The sequence below is a fragment of the Pteropus alecto genome, unplaced genomic scaffold, assembly GCF_000325575.1.
Source record: "Pteropus alecto unplaced genomic scaffold, ASM32557v1 scaffold443, whole genome shotgun sequence".
In the NCBI taxonomy this organism is placed as follows: Eukaryota; Metazoa; Chordata; class Mammalia; order Chiroptera; family Pteropodidae; genus Pteropus; species Pteropus alecto.
Genome location: NW_006433377.1, coordinates 15,761 through 34,919, shown reverse-complemented (window position 1 = coordinate 34,919; position 19,159 = coordinate 15,761). Strand labels below are relative to the sequence as shown.

The window sequence follows — 19,159 nt, the reverse complement described above, 5'->3', positions numbered from 1 at the left end:
ATTGCCCAAGATGCCAAAATCGGTATAAGGAAGCATATCCAGCGGCTGTGGGAAGCGAGGATTCTCGTGCCGTGCCAATTGCCATGAAACATTCCCTTGCTCCCAGTCCAGAAGCCTGATACTCAGTATTACCGGCCAGTACAAAACCTAAGAGAAGTTAATAAGAGGGTTGAAACCATCCATCTGACTGTACCAAACCCGTACACTCTCTTAAGCTTGCTACCTCCTGAGAGAACTGTTTATACTGTATTAGATTTAAAAGATGCTTTCTTCAGCATTCCTCTAGCCCCCAGCAGCCAGCTCATCTTTGTCTTTGAGTGGACAGACCCAGAGGAGGGATTCTCGGGCCAACTGACCTGGATGTGTTTACCACAAGGATTCAAAAATTCTCCTACCTTATTCGATGAGACCCTAAGTGCAGATCTCCATCACTTCCGTCAAGATAATCTTGACTGCACATTACTCCAGTATGTCGATGATTTAGTATTAGCAGCTGAAAGCGAGGAGATCTGTCTCGCGGCAACCAGGAACTTACTCTGCACCCTAGAGGCATATGGGTACCGAGTTTCCGCTAAGAAAGCGCAGCTGTGCACCCAGTCGGTAGCCTACCTCAGGTATACTCTTGAAGGAGGAAAGCGGACTCTCTTCCAGCAGAGGATTGAAGCCATTCTTCAGATTCCGGTACCCATCACCAAGAGACAGGTAAGAGAATTTGTTGGGGTGGTGGGCTATTGTAGACTTTGGATTCCTGGGTTCACAGAGATTGCAAAGCCCATGTACTCAGCTACAGAAGGAAATCAGCCCCTGCATTGGACAGAGACAGAACAGAAGGCCTTTGACCTCCTCAAGAAGGCACTCGTATCAGCCCCAGCCCTTGCTCTTCCAGACATCACCAAGGAATTTCATCTTGTTGTGAGTGAGACCAAGGGAATTGCCAAAGGGTTCCTAACCCAAACGCTAGGCCCATGGCGCTGACCAGTAGCCTATCTATCAAAGAGACTAGTCTTGGTAGCCTCCGGATGGCCGCCCTGCCTACGAACTATAGCAGCGACTGCTCTCCTAGTCAAAGAAGCTGACAAACTCACCCTTGGGCAGAATCTAGACATTACTGCCCCTCACGCAGTAGAGGCTCTTCTCTGCAGTAGCCCAGAATGATGGATGACCAACTCCAGAATCACTCAATACCAGGCTCTCCTCCTTGACCAGCCAAGGATCAGCTTCTCCAAAGCTACTGTCATCAACCCTGCCAATTTGATGCCAGACCCAGACCCCAAGACCCCCATTCATGACTGCATAGATTTCACTGATGCTGTGTGTTCCTCGTGGCCAGACCTCAAAGACTCCCCTCTGCCTGAGGCCGATGAATTTCTGTTCACGAATAGGAGCAACTTCATACAAGAAAGAAGAAGGTACGCTGGGGCAGTGTTCATAACTCTATCTGGCACCATCTGGTCGCAAACTCTTCTTCATGGGTCTTCTGCTCAAAAGGACAAACTCATCACCCTCACTGAGGCACTAAGATGGGGAAAGGATAAGGCAGTCACAATATACACTGACAGCCAATATGCCTTTGCCACTGCACATGTACACGGAGCCATCTACAAGGAAAGAGGGCTTCTGACTTCAGCTGGGAAGGACATCAAGAACAAGGAGGAGATCTTAGCCTTACTTGAAGCCATATGGATGCCTAAGGCTCTTGCTATCGTTCACTGTAAAGGGCATCAAAAAGGGAATAGTCCTGAGGCTGAGGGAAACCGATGAGCCAATGAAGAGACAAGAACAGTGGCCACAAGGCCAGTGGAGCCCCCCACCACATCTACTGACTGTTGTTGTCCCTTACCCAGAACTACTTCTGTCTCCGACCTATTCACTAGCAGAAGTAGTCCTCCAAAATAGAAGAGGTTTAAATTTATTATTCTTAGAACAAGATGGATTATGTATGGCCCTGGGTGAAACCTGTTGCTTCTATGCCAATAACTGGAATAATTAGAGAAAGCTTACTACTAGTATAGAGAAATTTAGATGCCAGGGAAAAACAAAGACTAGAATCAGAAAACTGGTTTCATAAGATGTTCAATTGGTCGCCATGGCTAACAAGCCTTCTATCTGCTATAGCTGGACCTTTAATCATCCTCCTCCTCTTGTTAAATTTTGGCTCATGTTTCCTCAATTTCTTGTTTGTATATATAAAGAAGAGAATTAATTCTATTAAACTTTTAGTAATACAAAATAGAGGCTATGAGCAAATTCCGCATGAAGAATCAAGGATTTGATTTTCCACTAAGGCCAGAGGGGAATGTGCTGGCTGGAAAATTACTGCTTGGCTGTCACCCATGAAACATAACGCTCTATCTTGTAGGCGAGTTCACTTAAGGTTGAATAACAATAAGCTTTCTGCTTCTATACCCTCGCTTGCACAACTGACCTGTGGGATGACAGTCAAAAGAAGAAAAATAGACTTGTGTGTTCAAACCTGATGAAGAATGTGAGTTTAGGGCTTAAATACCCTGTACCTCTGCATCTCAAGGCTGCTTGATTTGGAGTCTGCGTACCACTGGCAGACCCAGCTGGCTGAATAAAGAATGTGTTTCCTATAATTCACTAATTTTTGGTGGTCCGTGTGTCTATCGGGGGCTGGCAGCTATAACAAAGGGACTGAGGGACTCAGAGGACAGAGACAATAGAGATGAGGACAATGAGAGAGACAGAAAAGGCATTGAGAAGGACCCTGAGTGTTCAGGGAATTCAGTTTATAAGTCATTCTTTAGTTCCCATTTCCCTTGATATGGACATACAGTGAGAAGGGGAAGAATATGTAGCATAGAAAGGTAAGAATATGTAGAGTGAAAGGGCTGCTGGCACTTCCGAGCCTTTAATTCATAGGTTCCCCATCATGGTTTTAGGCATAAAGAATGACTCTTGGTTCCTGTTTCCCATTCATGGGTGTGGAGAATAGATTGTTAGTAATCCAGCAAGAATCTTCCTTTGTTTCCGGTTGTAGCTTGATTAACATTTTAATTCTCTTGCCTCCTCCCTACATTAACATTATTCAAAATGTATTCATTCTAATCACCAGGGAAATGATAGTGACATCACACTTTTATTTTCTAGAATGGCTCAATTTAAAAATAAGGTAACACCAAGTTTCAATGAGAATGTGGGAGAATTAGAATTCTCATATTGCAGACAAGGGAAATATAATGTACATTCACTTTGGAAAACTGATGGGCAGTCACTTATAATTTTAAACACTTACTATCCTTTTACGAAGGGAGTTAATTAGACAAAACAATGAAAAATCCCTCTGGACCACTACTCTACACTTCTTCTCTGTATGCCTCCTAATCATTTATATTTAGTTTCTATTCTACAATGGCATTTTTCAAAAAAAAAAATCAATGACGAGGGAAGAAAAGAAGTGCTGCTGGAAACAGATCTGAGGGAGCAAGGTCAGCACCACCAGGAAAGACTTAAAGATGACATTTCATGGGCTCCCTGCAGATCGCAGAGCCATACAATCTTAGACACATTTGTGAGAGATGGGAACAGGCTTTGGTCAAGGGCAAGTAACAAAGTGCTGAGGGTTATGGGGGGACAGGAGAGCAGCCCTCATTCTCATTGCTGTGGGAATCTGTGGATGTCTTTGGGAAGGGAGAGCACAGCTAGTCAGGAAAGGAAAAGCTCACAGTTTGGTCTTCACATAGGAGTTTATTGTCCCTGACAATTGTGCTCCTGTGACAATGGACAGGAAAGGGTGGACTTTTTGGCATTTCGAGGTTCTTCTGCTCATGAATATGGTGAAAGCAGGTGAAGGGGCTGTGCTGATGCCCTTAAAGGCACATTCTCAAGATGCCGCTGTGATTCCTCACATACCACCCCACGAGCAAATGACTTAGAATAGTATGAAGACGAAGACAAAACGGCAGCTTCTCAGGTTCTTGTCCTGTGTCAGAGGCTCTTTCTGCTTTTTCCTTACACCTTACAACCCATGATCTTTGATTTCCTACAACTGAGGTTCTTGCCTAGTGAGGTTGTTTTCACCTACTTGTTTTCTTTTCTTCTTATGAGGTTCCTATGGCTGCAACGTCAGCGCTGTAGAATGGGATTAAGAAAGTGCACATTTGATCAGAATGGCATTAGTGGTCAGAATAGCTCAGAATGTTCTGTAAGAATAATTAGAAGGGACCCGCTCACTAGATTGATAAGAAAGACTTACTATTGAAATGCCCTATTAGAGTTACAGGACACATTGTGTCAATTAAAATTTCCATAAAACTAATGTTGTTTTATGATCAGATTCAGAATATGATTTTCTTATTTATTTATTTTTGCAGTAATATCACAGCAGTGATGATGTGTCCTTCCATGTGCCATGGTCTCCTCATTCATTTGTTCCATTTCACCTGATTTTCACTTGGTTAATGTGCTCTCTTTACTCTAAATATTTTTCCTGTTATTATTAATAAGGATCTTGGAGAGATTTCTTTAGAGAAGTGCAAAAATCATCACATCTCATTTGGAAACTTTTCTTAGTTTCTCTTTCCTTTGGAAAATGAAGGCCCTTATCTTTCTTAACTACAGATAATTGGCTTTTATGTTTTCAAACAAAACAGACTATTGCTTGTCAATTAAAAGTTCAAATATGTATTTTTACGTAATTTACTGAGTTGATTAATGTTAAATAAATTTATTTTCATCATTTGCTTCAGTTCATTTCTTCTTGACCAATTCTTCATTTTTTCCTTCCAAAATGTTGCATGCCACACCTCTGAGGCAATGAAAGATTTGTAAACACCACAGCTAAAGACTGAAACTTCCCGTGCAGCTACCTATGTGCTCGTCGAGAGCAGTTGTTCTTCTAGTGATTTCAGTCATTCTGTATGATGTGTTTGGAAAACACTCAACATGACAACCTTCATTCATCTTTAACTCATAGGTTCTCTTGCACCTAGAGGAGCCCATTGACAGGCACACAGGTGCTGCCAGCCAGGGCGCATGGTCCACATGGCATGCATGGCCGATGGTGTCTCGTGTACCTCACTCCCTCCACTGCCAGCAAAAAGAAAGCAAGATAATTGGCTTTTGAAGTGGAGGCTTTAATCAATCAGGCTTCGACCCAGTAAACTTTCATTATCTTCCACGCTCATGTCACAGACATACTTTAATTCGTCACTTTTTGTGTGTTCAAGAAAGTTTATAAGAATCATAGTAATAATGTATGTTCAAATATGTTCAATTTCTATTGGATCTCTCAACACAGATGATATGCAATTTTTTTTTTTAAGAAATGAAAGACCAAGCAGCAATAGTTCTAACTGATGTTATTGTGTGTGTGCCTCTCCTTATTGTGCTGATAAAATACAAAGAGTATCATCCACAATTAGACTTAGGAGATTCACAGAATTGCAAAATAATGTGGATTTCATGGATGTGATCATTCTATTTTGTATCACTTTTCATGTGTACTTAGTTTTGATATGTCTGTCTGTGTGCATAAAATGTTCACATTGTTGGAGCTGGTCTTCCTTCTTATTTGCTTAAGTTGTTTCTATTCTTCTCAGTTACAGAAACCGCTATGAATGTTCATGAGGGTTGTCTCTGACTAGTGATCTGTGTTCTTTTTGAAAAATTCTAGATAAAATTTGAAGTAAAACCTTGGCTCTACCATTTACTGGATGTTTCACAAAATGTTCTCATAAAAGAGAAAGAACAATACTGTCTTCATATTACTTATATGCATTATGAATAAATAATGAATATCAAGCATATAGTTAAATTTCAAGACATCAGCATCAGTAGTTAAAAGTGAGCTTGTTAAAAGTATGAGAACGAAGTCCCCACCCTAGAAGTCCTCAATCTCAATCTCCATTTTTTAAATCTTCATTGTCATCTACATTAAAATTTGGGAAGTATTTTACACTTCTAAGTTGTCATTACTTTTCCAGTTGAGAAATGTACACAAGGTATCCTGTAAGATACACATATGACACTAAAAATTCCATAATCTGAGTTAACACCCCAAATTTAAATTTTTTTTTTGGAAATATAAAATATCTCTCTCTAGTGGCTTTGTGGGTCATATATTGTATCTTTTCTCAGAGTCTGAAAATACACCAGAGAATATTACTGTCAATGATCTTACTATTTAATTCTGGATACTCTCCTAGGTCAAAATTAGTTCTGTTAACTCTATTTTTATATTGGGTCATATTATGACCTCTGCCTGTGGGCACTTGGCAAATGCTTTTTGTTTCGGAGATGATTAACATTCAGGGATGTGGCCATATATTTCTCTCAGGAGAAATGGGAATGCCTGGACCCAGCTCAGCGGAAACTGTATATGGATGTGATGCTGGAGACCTACAGAAACCTGGTCTCCCTGGGTCAAGATGACTTTCTTTCAGAATTCCTACCCCAGCCACAGGGTTTTGTTCCCTTCATCAGTATAATGTCTCCTGGAAACTCCTGTTTTGTATAGTAGAGTTTGTATAGTAGAGATCCCTGCTTTCAAGAACCAAATTGGGGATTTGCTAGAGTAGAAAAAAAGGCTTTGCGATGTACCAGGATCTGAAAACTTTACGTGTTGTCTAGTAAAGGTGATGTCAGAAAATAGTATTTTGGGGAAACATTTTGTAGAATATTCTAACACTCTGAAGGATCCTCTTTTCATCTAGGCACATGCTGGATTGGAATTGAAGCATTTCCATCAAAACTCTTGTTTCTTTTTCTAATAAACAATTCTTGCTGTCTATAAGCCACACCCACTCATCATTGAGGAGTAAATAAAGGAGGCCTAGGATGAAAAAAGACAATGTCCTTCCACCCAAGTAGGTGGGAATAAAGGAGACAGATAACATAGGAGAGAGGGCCAAAGGTCACGGAGGAAGCCAGACCTTAAAATATTGATTGGGAAGCTCTGCTTCTGTGGAAAGGGTCTGAGAAGCCCAGGTTTTGAAGAGGAAATGTGAGGAATTTACATTAAAAAAAAAGTTAATCAGCTCTCTGTTCTGCTTCTGTAAACTTGCTTGATGTATGCAGGAGCTCATGCAAGAGCTCCTCTGCACTTTGTCCTACTTGCCCTTTGCTCAATGGATGTAACTGTTTGTTCCCCTAGCAGCTCCTGCTTCCTGTAACAATTTATAACCGTCAGTAGCCCTTAGCAACTCCTGCCCTTACCAACGTTACTACTTGCAATCTGCATAACAACTCCCACCATTTGTAATGGTATGAGTTCAAACTGACCAATCAGCTTGCGTAAAATCCTTATGTATAAGGAATGTTGCCACTGAACACACTGCCCAGATCTTCAGAGCACTAACTCCTCTGGGACTGCGTGTGATATATCTGAATTCTCCTTCTCTCCAAGTTACTGCTCGATTTTTCATTGGATTGGTTTTGGGATTTTTCTATAACATTTTTGGAGGCCTCCGCGAGATACCAACCACACCAGCCCCTTGAGCTGCCAGACGGGTGACTCGGCCTGACTGAGGCAGAGGGGTTCCGAGACAACTGAGGAGACATGTCACCAGAATATTTTGGGTTCTCTTTTGGATTGGCGCCCTGATTCCCTGGGATGGCTGAGCTGCCTCACTGGACTCATAGGAGAGAAGGAACAATTCACCAGAAACAGCTGCAGGAAGGAAAGACACCAAGGTAAGATCAAGGAGAGAGAGTGCACAAAGTAGAGCAGTCTTGGGACAGCCCCCATTCAAGTCGCCTCTGTTGGAGGGAAGAGGAACTGGATGCAGCTTCCTGGTCTTCATAGCGAAGACATTGGTCAGGGAGGTGTCAGGTTAAGGCATGCACCCACTAGCTGAGGTTGAAACCTACACATATACTGGTTCAAACCTACACATACTGGGGCAATGTTTTAACCTGATGTATGAATGTGTGAGTGAATGAGCGGCTTGACTGATGTGATCGGTCAGATACGAGTTTGTAGCTCCACAGCTCAGCACCCTTAAGGTCCCCTAAAGGCCATGGAGTTCATTTAGGCTCACTCTGCAGGTCTATGGTGAATGACACACAGTGCAGGGCGGTGTCGGACTAGTGTCTGATCGTAAGTCACAAAGCTGAGTCTGCTACAGCTAAACGTCACCTAAGCTCCCTGGGAGGGAACACGGCCAGATGAGCATCTGAAAGGTCTCCTCTTTGGAGGAGGCGCCCACCCTTGTTTGTCTTGGCATCACCATTGCAGAGTAGAATAAGTTGGGTCAACATTAAGTAAAGGGTGAGGGGTTTCCATTATCCTCCGGAGGGCCACCAAACACCCTCCACAAGTTAAGGGGAGCGGCTGCTTGCTCTCTAGTGCTCATTGTTAAGGAATGAATGGTGAGAGATTGTACAAAAGAGAGTGAATGCCAAGTGACTGAGACATGGCCTCGCTACAATGCGAGAGTTGAGCCTTAATCTGCTGTTTCATAGGCGATCCTCATATGGCTTCCGGTGGCCTCACTGGATCTCTGCAAAGAGTCTACTCCAGTGATCTCAGTTTATACCGACCCACCAATGCTAAAAGGCGCCTGAAATCCCTGCGAGGGGAGCAGCGGGAGACGGCAAAGTGAGTGGAGTCTCCTCCAAACTTTCCCCGACCCTTTCCGCAGTCCTTCATGTGGCGTGATTGTTGTTTGTTGTGGGAAGCACGGGAGGAATCTCAGATCAGTAAGAAGGAAAGTGTTTTTGGTAACAGAAGGTATAAAGTCTGGTGACTTGTTTGAAGGTAAAGGAAAAGTGTTTGTCTCAGAATCAGTTATTGCTGAACGGGTGAAAAGAGGAAAACTGAAGGAATAAAGAAAGTGTGAAAGAAGGTTTGTGGAAGTAGTAGAAGGTCTGTGAAAGGAAATCCTGAGAGGAATTTTATGAGGGAAGTGTGGAAGAAGGCTTAATGTTTGTGAAGAGATTCTGAGGAGAATTTTATGTAATTAAGCAAAACAAGATCGGAAATTTAAATGTTGGAAGTAAACTGATGTAAAATTGGAATTGTATTCTAATGTTTTGTAGACTGTCAGTCTGCCACTAATGTTATAAAAAAGGTTTTCTAAGTAGAAAACTAGAATTCTGCACTTCACCAAAATAATTCCAGTGTTTTATGCTGCCTTGACCAGATTTCTCGAACTTTAAAGAATATACTAACACTGGCCTTTGTGCCCAATTTTCAAAGGAAACCCTGCAAATATGGGGGGAGTTACCGCTAAGCCAATTGTCTTAGATTATATGTTGGAAAATTTTAAGGAAGGTTTCTCAGAGGAGTGTGGAGTCAGGCTGTCCTCAGGAAAACTTCGTATTCTTTGTGCGTTTGAATGGCCCACCTTAGGGGCAGGTTGGCCCTCAGAAGGGACCTTTGACCTCCCCAAAGTGAGGGCAGTGTATAGGGTAGTGACAGGGACCCCAGGATATCTAGACCAAGTTCCATACATAAACACATAGCTGCAGACCGTTTCTATAGGGCTCCCTTGGGTCCGGTTCGTCACAACTAGGCAGGGAAAGAATAAGGCATTTGTGGCCCCACCGGCTAGGCAAAAGGACAAGAAGGCATCAGCAAAATTAATCTGCCAAGAGGGCTCTGAGGAAGATCCTATTTTCCTACTGCCATATATCTCAGCAGCTCCGTCAGTCCCTGTGCAACTACTTTACTCATAATTGCCGGACAGGCCTGCACTATCAGTGCCTTTGCTGCCCAGAGACCCGGCCCGGCATCATGCCTTCCACCAGGTTCAAGTTTGACTCCTCAGATCACTCCGCCTGGTATATGGGGACGATGTCTCGCGAGGAGGCATGGGTCTGGCTCCAGGGCCAGCTCCATGGCATATTCCTAGTCCATGACTCCTCCACCTATCCCAGGGACTATGTGCTGTCCATGTCTGAGAATGTGCGAGTTTCCTACCACCTCATCAACTTGCTATCTAAACACTGTTTTAAGATCAGAGACCTGGAATTTAACAACTTTCCGGCTCTGCTAGAGTTTTAGAAGACTCATTACATAAACACCACCACCCTGATAAAGCCCAAGCCCTGGTATCTAAGGGCATTGGAATATGTACGGACTCTCTATGATTTCCCTGGAAAAGGTGTTGAACACCTGCCCTTTAAGAAGGGTGAGATCCTGGTAATAATAGAGAAGCCTGAAGAACAGTGGTGGAGTGCTCGGAACAAGAACAGCCAGGTTGGGATGATTCCTTCCCCTTTGCTAAAAAGCTAGTGAGACCCCCCACTTCACCACAACCAATGCGCCTTCTGCAAAGAGATCAGCCATTGGAGAAATGAGGGCCCTCATCATAGGAAAGTGCCTGAAAGGCCAAAGAAGTTCAGTCAACCTCGTGAAGGAAAATACCAGCCTGAGCCAGTTGTCCAAGAGCTCATTGGCCAGGTCAAAGAGCAATCAGACTAGGAACGACCGGGCTCCCTGATCCTAGGCCCCCAGGAACCTACAGCCACAATAGAAGTAGGAGGCCAAGCAATGACTTTTATGGTGAACACTGGGGCTGAATACTCTGTGGTAACTAAGCCTGTGGCTCCCCTTATGGACCGTATGGCAACTATCATTAGGGCCACGGGGTCCCGAGTCGTCCGCTCATGTCAGTTAGGGGGCCACCTAGTGACTCATGAATTCTTATACCTACCAGAGTGCCCCATTCCCCTTCTGGCATTCCCCTCATATAGTGGCTTGGCATTCTCAGAAACCTGGTATCCAGATTCTACAGAATCCAGCTGCACCTAAGAACTCACAGACCCCTTTCTTGGTCTTTGGCCAAGGTATTGAGCAGATGTATCCAAGTGCCTAATGTCCTTCCGAGATGATGAATCTAAGGTGCTTGACCTCCTGTTTGCAGATCTGAACCTTTTTCCACAACATCTTGTACCCTGTGGTAGAGAGTGGGGCCAGTAAGGCTTTAGTGCCTTTCCAGCAGTCCCTTTGGGTGGAGCTAGCCAGCAGCAGGTCATCTACGAACTGAAGTAGAGTGCAATTCAAAGCCTCTCCAGGAAGGCAGCCAGATCTACAGCCATGGCAATGCCCAATTGCATATTTGTCCAAACAACTAGATCTGGAAGCTCTGGGATGGCCGCTGTGTCTTAGGGCCTTAGCTGCCACAGTAATCTTGGTTGGGGAAGCAGATAAGCTTACGCTGGGACAACACCAGAATAACTCATCATCGGGGCTGCTTTATCAAAGTCCATGAGTCTGCCTCAAAATTGTAAGTAAATCAAACCACACTACGGAAGGGCCTCCCAACCACAAACGTGAGGAAGTCATGGACAAAATTTACTCTAGCAAGCCAGATCAGTCAAATGTTCCCTTTAAGACCCAGAACTAATATTGTCCACTGGTGGCTAAACAACAAAGACTGCTGATGAGGTAATCAAAGCTAAGACTCTGCTGCAGGGCTGGTCATCACAGCGGGCTAAACTATGGGTACTCATCCAAGCACTACAGCAGGCTGAAGTGAAATAGGCCAATAACAACACTGACTCAAGGTATGCCTTTGCTATCCTGTAAGTACATGGGGCCATTTGTAAAAGAGGGGTAGTTGCCAGCAAGAGGAAAGGAAATCAGACCTTGTTCGAAAGCTCTAGGAATCAAATGAAAACTTCACACAACCTACAGACCGTAGAGTTCAGGGAAAGTTGAATGCATGAACCAGACCCACAAAACCACTCTAGCTAGGCTTTGTCAGAAAACCCAAGATCCCATTTGGGTTAAGGCAAAAAGAAAAAGGGCTCTGTGAAACCCCCAGTAGGCAGGGACTATGACCATTCTAAGCAGGAAGCAGATATGGAAGAGACTTCCAATCTCTCAACATCCATATAAGAACAAGGGGGCTCATAGCTTGTAGAAAAGAATTAGACAGAAAAGTTAATTAAGGGGATTCTGGATCTGCTGGCAAAGACACTGAGGTCATCTTATTTTAAAAGGGGTCCGTAAAATCCTTTATGAACACCCCTCCCCCCGAGTGATAGCAAAGTTCAAAGGAAACTCTAGATTAACTAGAAATATTCCAACACCTTCAGGCCTTAGGGAGGATCCTCCGCCAGCCACATCACTCAGGTAACTTTAGAAAGAGCCCTTATCCCTTTAGGGGATTGGGTACACCCCTTTCAGCCAGGAGATGTAGTATGGGTTAAAGATTGGAAAAAGGAGCCACTCCAGCCGAGCTGGAGAGCCCCTCACACTGTTATATTAGCAACTCACACTGCTCTTAAAGTTGCAGGTATCACCCCATGAATCCACCCCACACCCGGGTAAAGAAGGCAGCACCTCCAGAAAGTTGGGAGACTTGGACTGCAGAGCCTCTTCCTGATCAACTGCTCCAAGTCGCACTCCAGAGGCAGCAGAAGTCCATCTAAGATTGTCAGCCCTGCTCCGGTCACCCCTGGAACCTGGCCAGTCTATGTGCGGCAGAAGTTTGAGTAGCAACTGCCAGCTTCTGCAGAAACTCCATCGTGAGCAACACAAATGGATTCCACCAACTCTCGTAAGAAAGAAGACAACATGCCCTGCTCCAGCCACAAACTGGAAGCTGGCTGGTCCACACACAGCCAAAGCCTAGGGAATTTCATCGTGAGATTCCTTATAATTGGACACTGAGGAGGGAAGAAAATTAGGGCAGAGGACTGTGAGCTCTGTCTTTATTCATGTCACCAAAGAAGGTAAGACTACCTTAATCTTCTAAAACTACTATGAATATGGGGGAACTCTAATGGGAGATAGATGGCCATGGGAAGCTACTCAACTGGTTCCCAACCAGGCAATGCCAGTACTTCAAATGATGGTCAATGGATTTTAGACCATACTATTATTGGACAATACTGCCTGGCCAGAGGTAGAGGAAATCTCAAACACTCAGTCAGAAACTTAATTTGCTCAGGCCAACAATATTATAATGCTACGTCCAAATGAAGTGCATGGCTGGGAAACAGAAAAAAGAGAAATCTGTTGGCCAGATTCCCAGGGCTAACTGAAGCCTGGCATAGCTCAGGCAGGGCCCGAGACTGGACAGTCCCACATGAACTTTACTGGATATGTGGGAGCATGGCCTATATTCACTTCCCCACAAATTGGAAAGGAAGCTGTGTAATTAACATGGTAAAACCATCCTTTTTCCTATTATCTCTGAAAACAGGGGAACAGCTTGATCACTCAGTCCTATAACCCCTTCAAAGGGTAAAAAGAGAACTCCAAATAGGGGACTGCGAGGATGAGTGGCCCCCAGAACGAATAATCTAATACTATGGGCCTGCCACCTGGGCAAAAGATGGATCTTGGGGATACCAAACCCCCATTTACATGTTGAACTGAATTATCCAACTGCAGGCAGTTTTAGAAATCATTACTAATGAGACTGAGAAAGCCTTGACTCTCTTTGCACATCAACAGGCTCAGATGAGAAATGTCATCTACCAGAACAGGTTGGTGCTAGATTATCTATTAGCAGCGGAAGGAGGCGTATGTGGAAAATTCAATCTCACTAACTGTTGTATACAGATATATGAGCAGGGCCAAGCAATTGAAGATCTTGTCAAGCAGATGACAAAACTGGCACATGTGCTTGTGCAAGTATGGCATGGATGGAATCCTGATAACCTCTTTGGAGGTTGGTTCTCTACCTTCGTAGTCTTTAAGACCTTAGTTGGAGTAGTACTCCTCCTCCTCAGTACCTGCCTCCTTCTGCCTTGCCTATTGCCTCTTGTTGTCTGGACAATTACCTCCCTCGTAGAAGCTGTAGTACAAAGAAAGACTACAGCAAAGATCTTTGTGCAATGGAATTACCAGTCCTGGGCACTGGGAGATCATGGGTTGATGCCCTATGAAGAATCTAAACAGGCATCAAAAGGGAGGAATAAAGAGGAAATTTGAGGAATTTACATTAAAAAAAAAAGCTAATCAGCTCTTTGTTCTGCTACTGTAAACTTGCTTGCTGTATGCAGGAGCTCATGCAAGAGCTCCCACGCACTTTGTCCTACTTGCCCTTTGTTCAATGGATGTAACTGTTTGTTCCCCTAGCAGCTCCTGCTTCCTGTAACAATTTGTAGTCATCAGTAACCCTTAGCAACTCCTGCCCTTACCAATATTACTAGCAATCTGCATAACAACTCCCGCTGTTTGTAACGGTTTGAGTTCAAACTGACCAATCAGCTTGTGTAAAATCCTGGTATATAAGGAATGTTGCCACTGAGCACACTGCCCGGATCTTCAGAGCACTATCTCCTCTGGGCCGGCACATAATAAATCTGAATTCTCCTTCTCTCTCAGTTACTGCTCAGTTTTTCATTGGATTGGTTTTGAGATTTTTCCACAACATTTTCTCCCTTGCTCTTACATCCTCTAGGGATTCTCCACCTTTTCCATGATGTCCATCACATTCCCAGAGAAGGCCAACATCCTCCCCTTGGCCTGTGGGGGCCGGCAGGATCTGCTTGCTCTTCCATTGCTTTGGAGGCCTGGAAGAGTGTGTACATATGTGCTGAGGATATCTACAATAAGTCATATTTAAGTTCTATTCTTGCCTCATGTGAGGACTTTGTGAACAAAGTAGTGGAAGTCCTGGAATTTGGTGAAGAAATCCCAGGAGCAATGGTGATATGTGGCATATGTTTTCGGCTTTACAATTTTTAATTCTAAGGAGGCTTCAAACATAACCCTACAAAGTTCAGATTCAATAATTTCGTCACAGCATAAGGTACCTCGATAAAATGAGAAAACTATTTTGTTTCACTGCAAAATGTCCTTTTGCTTTGTGTGAATGAACATGAGGAATTTCAAGTCTGTTTCCAATTTCTCCATGTTAGAATAGGTTAAAGTATCTATTTCGCTCACAGAATTCATCAATAAATTAATTACAGAGGGGAGCTTAGAACAGTGTCTTCCAAAGAGGAAAGTCTTCACTGTTACCCGATTTCTTAATAACTATCATTTTATTATGCAATCTTGTTCAGTTCCAAGCTGCCAAGGCATAAGGAAGCCTATGCTCCCAATTCAAAACAGCTTCAATCACTCTCCAAGAACAGGGATTCCTGATTACCAGAAGCTTCTGAGAGACTCAAAAGAGAAAATGCAGAAATACACAAATGTAGTCAGTGATTTTTAGAGAGAAGGCTTTTGTAGTTCTCCAACAGGACGTCTTTGTTCAAGGCCCTCTGAGACAGGTCCAGGCATTGTCCCTCCTACTGAGGGAATGCGTTGGCCACTACTGTGAATTGTACCTGAAAGGAAAACACAATTCACCCAGTGAACAGGGAGAGAGTTCTCATTTTGACCAGAGAAAGGCAAAAATTAACTTGGTCAGCAAGTGTTCTGACTGATCCATGATAGATAACTTGGAGGAACTTATAGCTCTCCATTTGTTTTTAACTAAAATTTAAATAATATAAGGTTGGCCAAGTTAAAGTACAATTTAGTGGCAATTCAGTGTATACCATTCAGAATATTATACAAATATCACATCCAGTTCTAATGTATTTTTATCAGCCACTAAAGAAATACTTTAGCCACGAATCAGGTGCTTCAATTCCTCTTTCCCCACTCCTTGGACACCACTAATATACTTTCCATCTCTATGGATTTATCTATTCTGAACATTGCTTGTAGGTGGAATCAAGTTTAATGTTGAGTCTTGGCCTCCATGGTGAATGGGCACTAAAAAAAAAAAAAAAATGCTCTTTTGTTAGTGTCAGTATGAACTTGCCTATTCTACTGAGAGAGCTCTTTATTTCACGTTCTAGTTCATAAACCATTCCCGGGCAACTGCCCGTTTAACTGCTTACATTAGTTCCAGTTGCAGAAATATTCCTGGGTCCCAGCCGTGGCCACATCCCAGTTCCCGCTGCATTGCCTCAGCCTCACCAGCAGAAGTTACATGCAACCAGCTCGCAAAAATAAGTTTTTAAATAAATCATTTTTAACTTAAGAGGAAACATCGTAGTTTCCAACTCAAGTGGCTCACATAACTCTAATATTTTTTCTTAAAACTGTTGGACATAGTAACTTAACATGAGGAGGCTGCTCCGCCAGGGGCTAAAGACATCCGTAAAAGAAATCTTGGGAGCGAAGCCCTAGAATGCTTAAGCACCGCCAGCACCACGCCTTTACACCGTTTACTTTTCAAATCCTCGCAGTCACTGCGCTTGTCTGGCCTCTCACATGTCCCGCCTTTGGAACTCCACCCCTTCCACGCCCCTACCCCCCTACCTACACCAGATTTATTTTTCTCCTTTTTTTTTAAACGCCTACAGTACCTGGTATTCCTAGGTGGTCTCACAAATACTAACCAGGCCCGACTCTGCTTAGCTTCCGAGATCAAACAAGATCGGGCAGATTCAGAGTGGTATGACCGTAAACATTTTTTTTTTCTTCTCAGTCAAGGGCAGTCGAGGTCTATCCCTGATCCCGCCCCTTCCCTATGTAGCTCACACCGGTCCCGCCTCTAAGCCTGTTTCCCCGCCCCCTACAGAGTCAGCGCCCAGGACGGCCCTCCCTTTAGGTCCCGCCCCTGGGTTCTCCTGTCCCGCCCCACGGCCCTTTCCTTGTTCTTCCCATGGGCCACTGCGCCATCCTGACCTCTCTCCAGGCATCTTCCCCGGGACGCCCCTCACTTTTATCCGCGCCATTTCTTGCAGACAAGGAAGCTGGGATCCGGGCGAAGAGGTTACATTGCGCAGCGTGAGTTTCCGTCTTTCTAGCCTAAACCTGCGTTTACATTCCCCCTTCTTCATATAGGGGGTCTGTGGTCGCCATGGACCTTATCATCCCCGCAGCCGGCCCTTCCTTCTTTAAATTCCTGAGTCCAAAAAAAAAAAAGAAAATTCCTGTGTCGCTGTAAGGGCTCTTGCGCTTCCCTTGGCGTGTGAAATGGCTCCGGGATTGCTCCCTGCCTCCCGCTTCTCCGTTTTCCGTTCACGTATCCGCCTTTCGCCTGGGTTTCCTTTGTAAAACCCTTCCCTGACCTCTCCGCCTGTCAGGCGCCCTCGCCACATTCAGTGAGGTGGATTCGTGCGCGGCCCGGCCTCGCCCTCGCGGTCCCTGAGGTAGCGCCGGGCATCCCAGCCCAAGAGACGCCGCGTCCTCTCCCTGGTACTGAGATTCTGGAGTCCTCCCCGCTCTCCTGAGACAGCTTCCCCGCCCTGTCTATCTGTTCCCCTTAACCCCTGCCCTTCTGCTCCTTAGGCCTCTCCTTCCTCTGATCCCGCGGTTGTGGGGGTGACCTGGACGTGCCCTGTTCCCCTTACTGGTCGTCCGTTCCACATTCCACCCAACTAGGAAATGTGCTCGTCGGGGAGTCAGGCCTCTTATTCCATCCCACTCCTATGCGCGAGGGAGTCTGGAGAAACGGGGCTCCAGAGAGGGAAATAGAGAAAGTGATGGGAGCAGAGTGAGGAGAACAGATGCCAATGTAAAGAATGAGTGAGAGACTTGCAAGGAGGTAGGTAGAGTTCAGAGAAAATTGGGATTTCCAGGGAGATGACTGTAAGCAAAAGAGGGGGCTGTGGAGGAACAAGGAGTTCTGTAGTGAACCAGAATTCCTAACTAGGTAGTCATGGTAGTTAGTCACACCCCAGGCTTGTGAATTTTTTAAGGTTTTCAAGTCAGTCTTGTTCTTTATGCTTATGCATCCAGGTTAACACACCTTTGATGTGCTAGAAATAATGCTTCTCCAGACATGACCACTCTCAGGAGAGCACATCATCATCTCCTTAGCTGTCCTGTAACCTATCCCTGCCTTGCTTTCTCTCATCTTCAAGTAATCTACCTTATGTTCTTTTCTTAATTTCAGATGCATAAAAGAAACTACAAAACTGTTGTTCTAGGGAGCATTTGAGATCTCGCTCCCCAGTACATGTTCTTGAAACATCCTCAGGAGAGGGGAACAAAGCGAGCAGAATAACAAAAAAGAAAGATATATGGCGGTAGATATATAGAAGGAGAAGGAAATACATAGTGAATAAGGAGTGGGGGTCCACTTCAGGATATATATCCAATGGAAATCATATTTTGAAGAAATATCTGTGAATTATTCACAAGAGCAGGTATGCAGTCAACCTGAAAGTGTTGACAGATGAATGGAGAACACTAGTGTGATCCATATACTTACACATGCAATGAAATATTACTCAGCCGTAAAAATGAAGAAAGGAATGAACAACACGGATGAATAGAGACAGAGAAAGACAGGTATTGTATCAACTTGGCATATGTGCTGTCTAGAAATCATACTCAGAACCAGAGAGAATGGTGGTTTACTGGGGCGAGCAATGGAGAAGATGAGGCGATTGTGGTTAGACAGTACAGACTTTGGTAAGATGTCACCATCTGAAGTACTGCATCATGAGTACACTTAATTACACTGTATTACATATTCGAAATTTGTTGAGAGATAAGTCCTAGAGTTCTCACTACTCGGATATAAAAAATGGTTATTGTGAATTGATCCATGTAGTCAGTCGATTGTGATAATTATTTTATATATTTCACTGATCACATCGTATTCCTTGAATATCCATAGATTTTTTGTCCATTATGCCTCAATTAAGGTGGGAAAAAAGAAGCAGGTGGGAGATGTGCTAGTCTTAACCTCTGAGCAGTGCTACATGGCGCTTCCCATTAGATTTGCTGGGGCATTTTGCAGTGACATCTTTTGTGCCCCTGAGAAGAACGTGTCGGTGAAACATTTGGGTTGGGCCCAGTCTCAGTAATATTTAAAGTGCTTCAGGTGAGACTAATCTTTATCTTTGAGCAGCAAGGCTCTGGGTCCTCATTACTGGGGGAGGAGGTGTGAGGTGAAGATGTGGGGGCTTTGCCCTGCACCAGGTTAAATCAGGGCCACGTCTGTGACCTGAAGGGGAGTGTCGGGTCAGCCGAGGTTCTCACTGCTGCAGTGTATGTGAAGACGTTACCAAGAGGGCAGCCTCACTTGTTGGTCTCTGAGAAGCAATTACTGACCCTAAATGCATCTTGTGCCAGGGGCAGCAGACACCATGTTTTCCACATGCTGAGGTTTTCCTTGTGTGATCGGTGGTGGACAGGAAGGAGGTATGTTGGTAAAGGCATATTTCAACTTTCCAGATTGACTTGTAAAGACTTGTTTGTTGCCTGAGGAAGAAGCCCAGCGGTGGAGGAGGAGGAAAGACAAGGGGGTCAGCGATGGCTCTTTCTCAGGTAAGTTATATT

General features: G+C 44.2%; 1 protein-coding gene and 2 pseudogenes across 1 annotated transcript in view; 2 read left to right on the top strand and 1 right to left on the bottom strand.

Moving 5' to 3' along the window:
• Nucleotides 1–9,697: 9,697 nt before the first annotated feature.
• LOC112476795 lies at nucleotides 9,698–10,198 on the top strand (annotated as a pseudogene).
• Nucleotides 10,199–16,218: 6,020 nt separating this feature from the next.
• On the bottom strand, nucleotides 16,219–16,333 carry LOC112476797 (annotated as a pseudogene).
• Nucleotides 16,334–16,535: 202 nt separating this feature from the next.
• Nucleotides 16,536–19,159, top strand: part of LOC102882876 (zinc finger protein 665) — a gene marked incomplete at its 3' end in the record, with an annotated part of 18,380 nt that continues 15,756 nt past the window's right edge. The window contains exons 1-3 of the mRNA XM_006908172.3: nucleotides 16,536–16,654; nucleotides 17,766–18,163; nucleotides 19,055–19,147. Of these exons, the coding sequence (XP_006908234.2) occupies nucleotides 19,133–19,147 (15 nt within the window). The remainder of the gene's footprint in view (nucleotides 16,655–17,765; nucleotides 18,164–19,054; nucleotides 19,148–19,159) is intronic.